We start from the raw sequence: 14,117 nt of genomic DNA on the forward strand, positions 1-14,117 counted from the left end.
TACTGGAGGGTTGACCTAAGTAATGGATCAAAACATTAATTTTGTCTCTTGGAATGCTAATGGTCTAAACAACATGTTTAAAAGGAGGAAGGTCTTTAAAGTATTCCAGAGACTGAAAGCACAGATTATTTTTTTACAGGAGACTCATGTGAGGAAGGAGGATAATCTGCATTTTTTTAAATCTTGGAAAGGCCCACAATTTCATGCCAACTCATGCTCTAAGACTCGAGGTGTATCTATTTTTATTGATCCCTCCATTACATTTGTTCAACATGACATCACTGTAGACCCTAACAGCAGATTCTTATTGGTTACTGGGTTATTATTCAATATTAAGGTTGTCATGGTTAATGTTTATGCCCCGAATGTAGATCACCCTGAGTTTTTTAGATCTTTGTTTACTATTTTACCCAATCTAAATGAATATCATTTAATAATGGGTGGGGATTCTAACTGTTATCTGAATCCCCTGCTAGATAGGCCAAAACCTTCACAGCTCCTACCGAATAAATCGGCTACATATATTAACTCTTTCCTTACTAAATCTGGAGCTGTTGATATTTGGAGATTTCTTCACCCGACAGATAAAGAGTTTTCCTTTTTTTTTGACATGATAAGTTCTACCAAGTCCCTGATCACATCTAATTAGCATCTTTTGTTGATCTGGATTCCTCCCCCATTGTTTGAATTTGGGGACTTTCAGACATATCCTGTTTCTCCCTTTTCTGATGTTTCCTTGATGAGGTTCTCGGGCCCTATAGATGTTAAAGAGACTGACTGATTCCTCCTAGTGTTTTGGCGTTTTCACAGAGACGTGGCACTCTCCAACCTTCCTAACAGCAGGGACTTCTCCAACCCATCAGGTCCATGAGGAATACTGTGCCTTCAATCAGCTCTTTTTTCTTAATGTGGACACTTTTAGTGAAACAATGGGAATGATCAAAGATAAATGAATGAATCTTACGATAAACATTATTTATTCCACGCTGTACATCCACACGAGGGACTTTGTACAACATTTCATTCACCAACCAGCCAGCACGAATTAAAAACATGGGTGGAAACCAATCTGGTCCCAGGGAGAATATCAAACATCACACACACAGGGGTCTCTCTCCCCCTATCCCTCTGCCACCTCTGCTCCAGCTCCCCACCCCTTCCCTCCCCTCTCCATTCAGTGAAATACCGACTTTCCCCATCACTTCTCAGATTCTTTCTCTTTGACCTTCCCACCTGTATCTACTGCTGACCTATCAGCCTGTGTCCACCCCCTGCCCCTGTCTCTGTCCACCCCTCTGCCCCCTCCCCCTCCACCCAGCTTTTCATTCAGGCGCCTGCCTGCCTTTTACTTCTACCTTTACGAAGGGCGCAGGTTCAGACATTTCCTCTGACCGCAGCATGTGTCTCCAGATCTCACGTCTCCAACAGAGAGACACGTGGTCCCATACAGGAAAGGGACCTTCATTAATGAGGCTTTTCTTCCCTGTTCAGAAGCAACGAGCAGCCCAAGGAAGGTGCCGAGACTCGGTGAGAGCGAGAGGTCCCCGGGAAGGAGAAGGCCTTGTGGCCCAGGCAACTGCCGACCATGCTCAGGTAACCGCAGCATGTCATGTTTTGGGATGTTATCTCCCAGCTCGTGATGTCCCTGTGATGAACCATTGGGGAGATAACTCCACATCATCTAGAAGAGGTTTACCAAGGTGTTGGCAGGAAAGGGTGCGGTCATGCATTTTGGATGAAGAAATAAACAGGCAGTTGATTTTCAAAATGTGGGGAGAAGTGAAAATTCCCAGATGCGAAGGGAGCTGGGAGATCTCGCGCAGGATGGCCTGAAGGTCAACTTGTAGGGGGAGTCAGTGGTAAAGAAAGCAAATGCAAAGCTGGTGTTCACTTCATGGAATGTAAGTGCAGGGATGTGATGTCAAGACTACAGCTCCATCAATTTGAGCCAACAGGCAGAGTTGAGATTAATAGGCTTTAATTGCTATAAATTGCAAGAAGATCGTACATGCTGCTGGCCTGATTCCAAAGCTATACTGAGGGAGGGGATTAGATGGGACCACCTTTATTAGGGATCCTGGAGGGGGAAGAGTTACGGTATAGGGGGCAGGCCAACCAGTACAAGTAATACAGTGTTCCTCAAGAGACCTCATGGGGTATGGTTTTGGGCTGAGGGGGATGTGTGTGATGGAGTCGATGGAGGGGCGAGGGGCAGAGGCTGTGGTCAGGGTGCTGGTCAATGGGAGCAGGCAGAATAATAGCTGGCAAAGACTGGATGGGCCGAAAGGCCTATTCCTGCCCTGTAGTGTTTGATGGTTCTATAATCATCCTTTATTTACATTCTGGTGGTCTGGCCCTGGTTGAGACTGCCAATATCCTGTTTTATCTTTCTGTTTGCAGGTGGGTTTCCAGCATTTGACCCAGCTGCCCCTGTGGATCTGACCCAGAACTATCGACGTAAGTCCCGCCAAGAAAAAACCTAATAATTTTCATGTCTAGTGTTGAAAAATTTTGGGATATGTTTACCATTCAGGACTGTTCCCATAAGAACAGTTTAGTCCATTTTATCAGGTGACCTGTCAGAAATTTACAGTAATCATGAAAAGTATTGATGGTGTGGGCAGTCAGAATGGTTTCCCCAGAGTTAAAGTGGTGTACATGGAAGGACGTGTGTTAAGGTGGGGGGAGGGAGTATAAGGGAGGCGTTCAAGATAAATATTTCCCCTTGAGCATGGCAGGCACCTGAAATGGGCAGCCAGGAGCAGTGGTGGAAGCAGATACGATCGTCAGTTGAAGAGGTTTCTCGACGGACAAGAATGTGGAGGGATATCAGGGAAAAGCAGCAGAGGTTTAGATTGATTTTGGCATCGTGTTAAGCACAGACGTATTGGCCGAGACACTGGACGCAGTCTGGGAGATCGCTTTGTTGGGCACCTCAGCTCTATCTGCCACAATAGCGTGGATCTCCCAGTGGCCACCAATTTTAATTCCCAGCCCCATTCCCTAGGCAACATGTCTTCCATGGACTCATGCACTGTCAGACTGATACCACCTGCAAACTGGAGGAACAACACCTCATCTTCTGACTGGGCCCCCTCCAACCGGATGGTTTTAATATATCTCTGAGTTTTGTTAGTCCCGGCTTCCCCCATCATCTCTCCATTTCCTGTCTCCTTCCACATAGACATGATGAATTCTACCTAGTCCATGATCATATCCAATTAACACCTTTTGTTGGTCTAGATTCTGTTTGAAATCAGAGACTTTCTGATATATCCTTCTGCTTGTTCTTTTTTTTAACCTTTAATATTAATATTTTTTCTAATAGATTGAGCCAAAGGTTCAATCACTAAAGCAAATAAAGCCAGAGACAATGGACAACCCTGTCTCATTGATCTTGATAAAGTAAATGACGGAGAAATTACTCCATTTGTCACTACCCTAGCTGAAGGATTATTATATAAGACTTTTACCCATCCAATAAAAACTGGACCAAATTTAAAATGTTCCAAAATTTTAAATAAAAAATACCATTAAACACCATCAAAAGCTTTTTCTGCATCTAAAGCCACTACCAAAGGTAAATCACATTGTTCTCTAAAAGCATTAATTAAACAACATTATCAGCTAAGTAATGATTTTTAATAAATCCTGCTTGATCTACATAAATTAACTTTGGTAAATATTTTGCTATCCTATTTGCCAACACTTTAGCTACAATTTTATAATCTACATTTAGCAAAGAAATTGGTCTATACGTGGCTACTTTTAACGAATCTCTATCTTTTTTTGGAAATAACCATAATGAATTCTCTGAAAAAAGATTCCAGAAGAGAAAATGTTTCTGCTGCTTGTTCTAATACTTGTCAGAATACCGGAAGTAATAAATCATAAAATTCCTTATAAAATTCCAACATAAATCCATCCTCTCCTGGAGATTTTCCATTAGGCATCGTTTGTAACACCTCTCTTATTTCCATATTCGGAAAAGAAGAATCTAACTCTTGAATTTCTAAATCATTCAAAAATGGAAGATCTAATCCAGCCAAAAAAGATTCTACTCTATCGACATCTTGTTCGACCTCTGACTTATATAAATCCTGATAAAAAGAATGAAATTCATCATTAATTTCTTGAGGTTTATAAGTAATTTTCATACCTTTTTTAACAGCATTAATAGTCCTAGAAACTTGTTCCGTTTTCAACTGCCAAGCTAAAATCTTATGAACTCTTTATCCCAATTCATAGTACTGTTGTTTAGATCTTTGAATTAACTTCTTATACTAATACGTTTGTAAAGTATTATAACACATTTTCAAATTAGATAACTGTACCTTTTTATCTTTGGAAACATTCCTCTGCAAGTCTTTCTCCAAATTTTTCCTCAAGCCTATTGCTATCTACCAAATATTTTTTTCTTAACTTTAGAAGTACAACTAATAATTTGACCTCTTAAATATGTTTTCAAAGTATCCCATAACACAAATTTACTTTGCACTGAATTCTCATTTAATTGTAAAAACGTATGAATTTGATCTCTAATAAAAGTAATAAATTCCGGCTGTTTCAACAATGCATTATTAAATCTCCATCTACAACTAGTTGGAACCACATCAGGACTAACACATCAAATCAATTAAAGTGAATGATCTGACAACGTTCGACTTTTATAATCAACACTAACTGTTCTCCCTTATAATTGAGCCGATACTAAAAATAAATCAATTCTTGAAAATGATTCACGTCTAGCTGAATAAAATTAAAAATCTTTCTCAGTCGGATTCATCCTTCTCCAAATGTCCACCAAATTTAAGTCTTTCATAACTTCCGCCAAACGATCTGCCATCTTTAATTTTCTTACAGACTTTGGGGATTTATCCAATAAAAGATCTAAACTACAATTAAAATCTCCTCCCACCAATATATTATCATTTGCCCGATTTAATCCCTAAAAGGCTTCAGTGATAAACTTTTCATCATCTACATTTGAAGCGTAAACATTTAACAACGTCCCTAATTCAGAAAAAATTCTTACAATACCCTACCCTTCTTTTCTGACACTGAATCCAATGTAAAATACACAAATTAAAATTGCAACTCCAACTCCACCCGCTTTAGAATTAAAAGAAGATGAAATAACTTGGCCCACCTAATCCCTTTTCTATTTTAAATGTTCTTTTTCCGTCAAATGTGTTTCTTGTAAAAAAAGCAATGTCCACTTTCATTTTCTTATATAACCTAATACACGCTTCCTTTTTATCGGATAATTCAAACCCTTAACATTAAAAGTTGCAAAATTTAATTTAGACATTACAACGAAAATAAATCAAATACACAGTAAAATTACAAATACAACTAAGGCTGCAAACTTCTGCTGAATATATAACCCCACCCCCAAGAAACGAAAGAGAAAAATCCCCCCAAAAAAACAGAAACCCCCTCCCCCCTCTAAACTAAAATACAAATAACCCCCCCTAAAAAAAAAACTGCAAAAGCAGTTAATGCCAACAGTGGCTGATGACTTCGGTAATAACTGGGTCGTCATCTTCACCCCAACCAGACAACTCAATAATGAAATACATACTCCAATCAAGATTCAGATGTAGTCAGAAGTTCCACCTCCAAATCCACCAATTGTTCAGTTTCCAGCTTTCTACCTCCCCGTCCATTTCCAGTTTTATTTATAGTCACCAAAGATTTTGTAGAAAGATCTTGAGTCAACTTGGATTCTGGCAAAGAATTAGCAAAAGTTAATGCGTCTTGTGCCCTTTCAAAAAATTGTGACTGATACTGCCCATAAAACACCTTCAAAATTGCTGGATATCGAAAAGCAGACCGATATCCCTTCTTCCACAAAACCGCTTTAGCCGCATTAAACTCCTTTTGTCTCAAGATAACCTCCTGACTCAGATCAGCGTAGAAAAAGACCTGATTACCCTGTACCATCATCGGGCCCTGATTCATACGTGCTTGCTGAATTGCCGCACATAAAATCATCTCCCGATCTGATATCTAAGACATCGAACCAAAACTGCTCGTGGCAGCTGACCTGGCAAAGGTTTCCTTCTTAAAGCACGATGGGCTCTATCTAATTCCAAACCCTCAGGAAAATATTCAGAACCCAAAACATCAGGAATCCATTCTTTAAAAAACCCTTGAAGGATTTGCTCCCTCAATACCCTCAGGTAAACCCATTATTGTAATATTATTTCAACAACTTTGATTTTCCAATGAATCCATCTTCTGCAAAAAGTTTTTCTTCTCCATTTGCCATCCAGTAATAGATTCTTCAATCTGGTCAACTCTATCTTCAAAATTCTTCACTCTGTCTTGAACCACATCAACAACTGTCAAACATTTATTAATGTCCAACTTCATTGAGGCAATATCCCCAGACATGTCAGTTATTCAGACTCTAATATCGGCAAACTGTTCGTCAACCCTATGAAAACTAGTAGATATATAGTCCATCAAATCTTCATTTTGCTTAGTTATCCCTTCTAACATAGTTACCACATCAGGTCCAGGCGAAGGGCTCAGCAGACTTGGAGATTTATATGGTGAAGGTGCCTTTAAGGTTCTAGGCTCACCTTCCATCATATTAACAGCAGCCATAAGGAGCTCATTATCTTCTTCATCTAAATAGTCAATAACTTCTTCCTCCATATATTGCTCTCACCTCTCTAGCAGCCTGGCTGCGGGTCTGGACCCCTCTCCATGCCAGGCCGACATTGTCAGCACGGCAGTGGATGGCCCACCCCCCCCCCCCCCCCCACCACCACAGCTCAGACCCACTCGAGGGTTTTGCGCATATGCACAATTGCACGTATACTAACCGTGACAGTGGGACCTGACACTCCGGCATGCACTGGCATACTCAAAGGTTCACTGACGCACTCATGCTCACGTCCCCTGGCCCCGCCCTGCTCAGCCATGCTATAACCAATGCTCACAGCGCTCCTGGGCACCTCCTGAGAGGCAGTGACAGTGCCATCTTGTGTCGCTGCACACACTGAGGACGCCGCCGCTTCAGAACACCTTGCTGGAGAAATACGCTGGGGCTTCGGATCCATCAGAAATCGATCCTGAGGCTTCAGTTCTTCGGTAGGCCCAAGTTCTTTTTTTTTCCATTGCTTTAGAGTGTAGTTTTTTTTAAATTGTTCTAATTTTCCTCTTTTTGCTTCTTTCATTCTCATATCACAGGAAACTTTTCAGATATTTATCAGTTCATTAATTTTGGGTTTTAAACTGTCCAGTTGAGGAGAGATAACTTCCCACGCTTTCACCCTATGCCATATTGCCACCCCACCACCTCGCCTCTGCCTTTTTGGACTTTTCCTTGATGAGGTTCTCAGGCCTGAAACGTCGGCCAATATATCTTTGTCTCCTATAGACGCTAAAGAGACCAATTGATTCCTCCAGCATTTTGCCGTTTTCACAGAGACGTGGCGCTCTCCAACCTTCCTAATAACAGGGACTTCTCTAGCCCGTCAGATCCATGAGGAATACTGTCCTTTCATTCAGCTCTTTTCTCTTAACTTGGACACTTTTAGTGAAACAATAGGGTGTAATAAAAGATAAATGAATGAATCTTACGATAAACATTATTGATTCCCTGCCGTACATCCACACGAAGGACTTTGTACAACATTTCCTTCGCCAACCAGCCAGTACAACTTTAAAACATGGGAAGAAACCAGAGCACCTGTATGAACCAATCTGGTCCCAGGGAGAACATCAGACATCACAGACACAGAGGTCTCTCTCCCCCTATCCCTCTGCCTCCTCTCCTCCTGCACCCCACTCCCTTCCCTCCCCTCTCCATTCAGCGAGATACTTCCTCCCCAACACTTTTCAGAATCTTTCTCTTTGACCTTCCCACCTGTCAGCCTGTGCTCCTCCCCCTGCCCTGCCCCTGCCCCTGCCTCCCTCCTCTCTTCTTCCCCCCCTCCCCAGCTTTTCATTCAGGCATTTTCCTGCCTTTAACTTCTGCCTGATGAAGAAGGCAGGTTCGGAACGTTGGTTCCCCTTTGCTTCCTGTGAACACCGCGTGACCTGCTGAGTTTTCCCAGTATCTTTGTGTACTGGGCAATACCCAATACAGGTACCTTCTCCAAATACCCGAAATGATCCCAATCCGAAACCTTTTGTGTTCTTGGTCCCATAATGTAATACGGGACAGAGTTCGGAAATCCTGATCAGAGAATGGGACGTAGCGGGTGTAGGCCGTGCATTACTGAGTGTAGATTTTTCAATCTACATCCATGTCAATTAATCTGTGCAGATGTTGATATTTCTATTGTAATGTGAATGCCTGTATCTTTATAACCGTAGTTTATGGCATGGAAACAGGCCATTTCGGCCTTTCAAGTCCACACCGATTCACTCAAACAACTCCGCTAGATCCCCCCACCTATTCTCCACCCAAAACCCTCCAACCCCCTCTTATCCATGTATATATCCAGCCTCCTCTTAAATGAAAAAATTGACTCTGCCTTAACTATTTCCTCTGGAAGATTATTCCATTCAGCCACTGCTCTCTGAGTGAAGAAACATCTTCTAATGTTTCTCCTAAAATTTTGCCCCCTCAACTTGCGTCCTTGTGTTTCAACCTCTCCTGCTCTCAGGGGGAAGAGTCTACTTGCATCTAGTCCATCTATTCCCTTCATAATTTTAAACACCTCTATTAAATCCCCTCTCAACTGTCTACGTTCCAAGGAATAAAGCCCTAACCTCTTCTTTTTTTTAAACTTTATTTAAAATTTTATAACATTAATAACATATAGAATTACATTAAAAAAAATTAAGAACAAAATAATAAAATTACAATACAGTATCAGTAATCTAAATAAACTATACCCTCCCCAATAATTATTACACATTAATAACCCAACTCAAATTAGTCCAACCCCCCCTTTCCCCCCAAAATAAAGAATGAAGAATTAATAAAGTTAATAATATATGTGAGAAAAAAACCCACTTACAAAAAAAACCAAAAACATAACCAATTAAAATACTAACAAAAAGAAAAGTAATTAATACTAAGATATCAGACTTAAAAAACATATTTAAATCAAACTTAAATGCATATATTTAACAAACGGAGTTAAGATGAAACATATATTTAACTCAAACTTAATATAAAATATTAGTAAAGTTAGTAACATTGTCTATCAAAAATTCTTAAACAATAATCAATTCTTAAAAAAAATTGTAGCATGAGAAAAAAAAGATGAAAAAAAACTTTCTCTATAGAGATAAACCTTCACCAAATATCAACTAACTTCACCTCTATCATCATATTAGTCACATAAACCACCATCTTAAAACAAAATTCAAACCTCATTAAGCATTGTACAATTCAATTTTAGTACTCTTCCACCATTTTTCCCTTTTACTTTTGAATAATTATCCAATAAAAGCTCCAATACCACATTTAAATATCCCCAATCATTACGTTAAAATTCAGATATCCAAATAATAAAAACACATCTACAACGAAATCTATATCTTCAACAAATGGAGCATAAACCACAAACAAAATTCAAGCCTCATTAAGAATTGTACAATTCAATTTATAACTTTCACCATTATTCCCTTCGTTCTATAACTAAAATAGCAAAATAATATACACCAGAATTACCACTCCTTTCACCTTAAAGTTAAAGAAAAAATATAAAAAAAACTTATCCATCCCATTCACATTTAAATTTCAGATATTCCTTATCTACTGAATAAACTTTACAAAAAAAACCACATCCATTTTTAGTTTTTTAAACAATCAAATATTTTCTTATGCTTTTTTTTATAAACACAAAAAAAAAACCCTTCACTCTTTAATCTAATAATACAAAAAAAAGGAAAAAAAAACGGGTAGGAGGTTAAAAATACCCCCTCCCGTCTAAACCGCGCAATGTGGTAACTCCCAAAAAAAAATGGGTGTGAGATAACTCACACGTAGCAGATGACTTTCAGGAAATAGTGCCTATCCAGTTCTCTCCCCCAACTCTCACTTCATCTTAAACTAACATCATCATTATTTAATATCCCTTTTTTTAAAAAAAAACATTAGAAAAAAAGGACAACTCTTCTTTTAATCAGCTCCAACTGCCGAGTCACCATTGCAACCATTCCTTCTTGGAGCACGGCTCTTTTCTTCCATCTCTTGTCTCCTTAGAGATCGCGGCGGACTATGTCTCTGTTGAAACTGAGTAATTGGCAGCTCTTGAGCAAATGCTATAGCTTCCTTTGGAGAATCAAAGAACTTTGGTTGGTAACCATCTTGAAAAACCTTCAAAACAGCTGGATATCTAAAGGTTGCCTTGTAACCTTTCTTCCACAACAACTCTTTAGCAGGATTGAATTCCCGTCGTTGGAACATAACTTCTTGACTCAAATCCGCATAGAAGAAAACTCGATTATTTTGAATCATCAAGGGTGATTTTCTCTGTTGTGCATTTCTAATAGCCACTCGTAAAATTATTTCTCTGTCGTAATAATTCAAGCAACGAACCAAAACAGGTCTTGGACTTTGACCTGAAATAGGTCTTCTACGCAAGGCTCTGTGAGCACGTTCCAGTATTATACCTTCCGGGAAATGTTCTTGACCCAGCACCTGCAGAATCCATTCAGTAAACAATTTTCTTGGGTCTGGTCCCTCCATACCTTCCGGCAAACCAATAATCTTTATATTGTTCCGTCTGGATTGGTTTTCCAAATAATCAATCTTTTTCACCAAATTTTTATTTTGAGTTTGTAAGTCTTCGACCATTTTGGTCACATCAAAAACTTGATCCCGTATTTCGTCTATATCTTATTCACACGAATTAAATTTATCTCTCACTTCAAGCTTAAAAGCTCCAAACTCAGCCATCTGTTGAGAATGTATTTTCACCAGAGTATTAAATCTAGTACCAAGTTCAGTCATAATCTTGGATAATCCCTGCATTGTATAAGATAATTTAGATTCAAGATTCACAAAAATCTTTTCAATTGGAAGAGATTTTGGCTCAACAGATTCCTGCTTCTTCTGCATAACCAAAGGATCTTCTGTTCCTTCCTTCATTCTGGTTGCCTTCCTTGTAGTATGACTGTGTGTGGAAACCCCAGCCACAGCCTCTCCAGCAATGACTGGAGGACGCTGGCCGGGGTTTTCCCCAGTCCATAATGTATTAAGTTCTCCCAGTACCTCAAGTTGTATAGGTTCTTCTATCTCAAGAGATGCAGTTTGCAGCGCCACCGCTACAGTTGACAAATGCCTTTGAGTAACCCTTTGTTCTAAAGGCTGTTTGGCGCCCTCTTTAGGGGGCTCTACCGATGTAACATAGAGCTCTACATCCGAACACTGTACCTCTCTCCTGGGATCCATTTCACGCTGAGTCCCGGTGTCTTTCCTGTAGGTAAGCTCCAAAACTTGAACTTTTGGAAAATGTAGTTTTTTGATGATCTGTTGTCGTTTTCTTTTGCTCTTTTTCCACCAATTGTACCATCATAAGTTAAATTAACAGCACTGAAATTATCTAAACTTTTAAAGAATTTTAACGGGCATTTCTAGACAAAACAATAAGATAGAGTCAGGAGAGGACTGGAAGGCACATCTGATCCTTACACCATCTTGCCACGCCCCCCCCCAGCCCTAACCTCTTCAATTTTTCTCTGTACTCTAGGTATTTTAAGCCAGGCAACATCCTTGTAAATCTTCTCTGAACCCTCTCCACCTAATATATATCCTTCCTATAATTTGGAGACCAGAACTGAACACAATACTCCAAACCTGGCCTCACCAATCCCTTAAACAGTCGCAGCATCACATCCCAGCTCCTAGACTCTATGCTATGATTTATGAAGGCTAACTTACCAAATGCCTTCTTAACCACCCTGTCAACATGGGAATCCACCTTCAAGGAATGATGCACCATAACTCCAAGATCTCTTTGTTCTTGTGCATTCCCCAATGTCCTCCCCTTTATGTCTGAGTGAATGATGTTCCAAAATCCAAAACAGTTCTGTTCCTGTGTATTTCGGATAAGGGGTGCTCGACTGGTATTATTGAACAATATCAGAGACCAGATTTCTGTTTGGAAACAGAACTCTGCAAACTATCAGTTTGGGGATGGAGTGGTGAGGACGTCTGAGGGACAAAGGGTGTTTGACCTGATGTATAACCCAGGGGGATAATAATTTCACTTCCTCTGCCTTTTAACAGCAATACCTGCAGTCAACTTCATTCCTGATGATCCAACTTGCAAATTTCCAGGTAAATTGAGAGTTTCGAGAAATAACTTTCTGCTGCTAAACAGCTTGTTGGTAATGGGTCCGTGTTTAATTGGTTTTGTGGGTTTATGTTGGAGACTGGGTGTTAATGAAGGGTCAAAAATAGGTTGAAAGGTTCAAGGATCCTTTTATTATCACTTAATAATTCATAAAAATGTCACGTACACGATATATTTCAACTTGTATTCCTGGTCAGAGTAGATGTGGCAAAGCATTTTCCCATGGTAAGGGAGTCAAGGACAGGGGGGATCCTCAGGCTTGAAGTGGGCTCATTTAAATCAGAAGAATTTCTTCACCCAGGAGGCGGTGAACCCCTGGAATTTGCTGCCATGGGCAGATGTGGAGGCCAGGATGTTGGGTTATTTAAGGCAGAAATTGATCAGTATCTGATTAGTCAGGGGATCAAAGGTTATGGAGAGATGGCGGGGGAGTAGGGCACCTACACTATCACGAAGCCTACAGAATCCTCGCGGATCCTGGTTCCGATACTTGGTTCCCTTGAACCAACCTCCAACAGTCCACAGCTGACGTGAGATCTTCAACCAAAGGTCGCCCACAACCCACAGCCTATAGCAGTCCATCAGCCACTGAGCCCCTCGCTGGTCCGCCGCCCTGCTCACCTTCCCTATAGGGTCATCTCCTCTACTTCTCCTTATCGAGAGTTTGGGGGAGTTCATCCTGTTCCTGGGACCCTGTGCTGGTCTTCTGCTCCTCCAGAGTCTGCAATCCCTCGCGATACGTTGCCCAGTGCAGGCGCCACCATCTTGGGCACTGACCTATGTGGTTGCAGGTTATTTAAAGCCTGTACAGAGCCGCCTGAATCAGGTCCAGGCAGTAGGACTCTGCGGAGCAGGGTTCCAATGCAGCATTCACAGGAGCCCTGGTTCCCCTGTGGGTGCTGCATAACCCGCAGTGTTTCTCCAGCATGTTTGTGTATTTCACCAGGATGCTCCCTGGGTTCGGGGGCACGCCCTGACCAACGTTCGATTGTGTAAAGTAGATGCTCGTGCTAAAGTAACAGACTTTACATTTCTTCTGACTGTGGAAGATGTCTCCAGATCACTCGTCACCAACACAGAGACTCATGGTCCCGTACAGGAAAGGGACCTTCATTAATCAGGATTTACATTGATTACTTCCCTGTCAGAAGCAGCGAGCAGCCCAAGGAAGGTGCCGAGACTCAGGGAGAGCAAGAGGTTCCCAGGAAGGAGAAGACCTTGTGGTCCAGGCACCCGTCGACCACGCTCAGGTAACCGCAGCACTAAAAGTTTGGGGATGTTATCTCCCAGATCCTGATGTCCCTCTGATGAACCAGTGGTGAGATAACTCCGCATCATCGAGGAGAGGTTTACCAAGGTGTTGGCAGGAAAGGGTACGGTTGTGAATTTTGGTCGAAGAAATAAACGGGCAGATGATTTTCAAAATGTGGAGAAAATTGAACTATCCCAGATGTGAAGGGGGCTGGGAGACCTCGCACAGGACATCCTGAAGGTCAACTTGCAGGGTGAGCCAGTGGTGAAGAAGGCAAATGCAAAGCTGGCGTTCGCTTCAGGAATGTAAGAGCAGGGATGTGATGTTGAGGCTGTAGCTCCATCAATTAGAGCTGACAGATCAGGTTGTGATTAATAGGCTTAATTGCTATAAATTACAGGCAGATATTGCATGATGCTGACCCGATTCCAAGGCTGTTCTGAGGGAAGAGATTGGGCGGGGCAACCTTTATTAGGATCCTGGAGGGGGAGAAGTTACAGTAACGGGGGTGGGCTGACCAGTATGATGCCTGTAATACAGTGTTCCTGGGGAAACCTCATGGAGAATTGTGAGCAGTTTTGGGCTCCTCATTT

General features: G+C 41.1%; 1 protein-coding gene across 1 annotated transcript in view; it reads left to right on the forward strand.

Annotated features, from left to right (window-relative positions):
• Positions 1 to 14,117, forward strand: part of LOC138751967 (uncharacterized) — a 115,747-nt gene that overhangs the window by 69,958 nt on the left and 31,672 nt on the right. Inside the window, exons 15-18 of the mRNA XM_069915041.1 lie at positions 1,492 to 1,593; positions 2,401 to 2,457; positions 12,206 to 12,256; positions 13,421 to 13,522. Of these exons, the coding sequence (XP_069771142.1) occupies positions 1,492 to 1,593; positions 2,401 to 2,457; positions 12,206 to 12,256; positions 13,421 to 13,522 (312 nt within the window). The remainder of the gene's footprint in view (positions 1 to 1,491; positions 1,594 to 2,400; positions 2,458 to 12,205; positions 12,257 to 13,420; positions 13,523 to 14,117) is intronic.

Source organism: Narcine bancroftii, chromosome 1 (assembly GCF_036971445.1).
Source record: "Narcine bancroftii isolate sNarBan1 chromosome 1, sNarBan1.hap1, whole genome shotgun sequence".
Classification (NCBI taxonomy): domain Eukaryota; kingdom Metazoa; phylum Chordata; class Chondrichthyes; order Torpediniformes; family Narcinidae; genus Narcine; species Narcine bancroftii.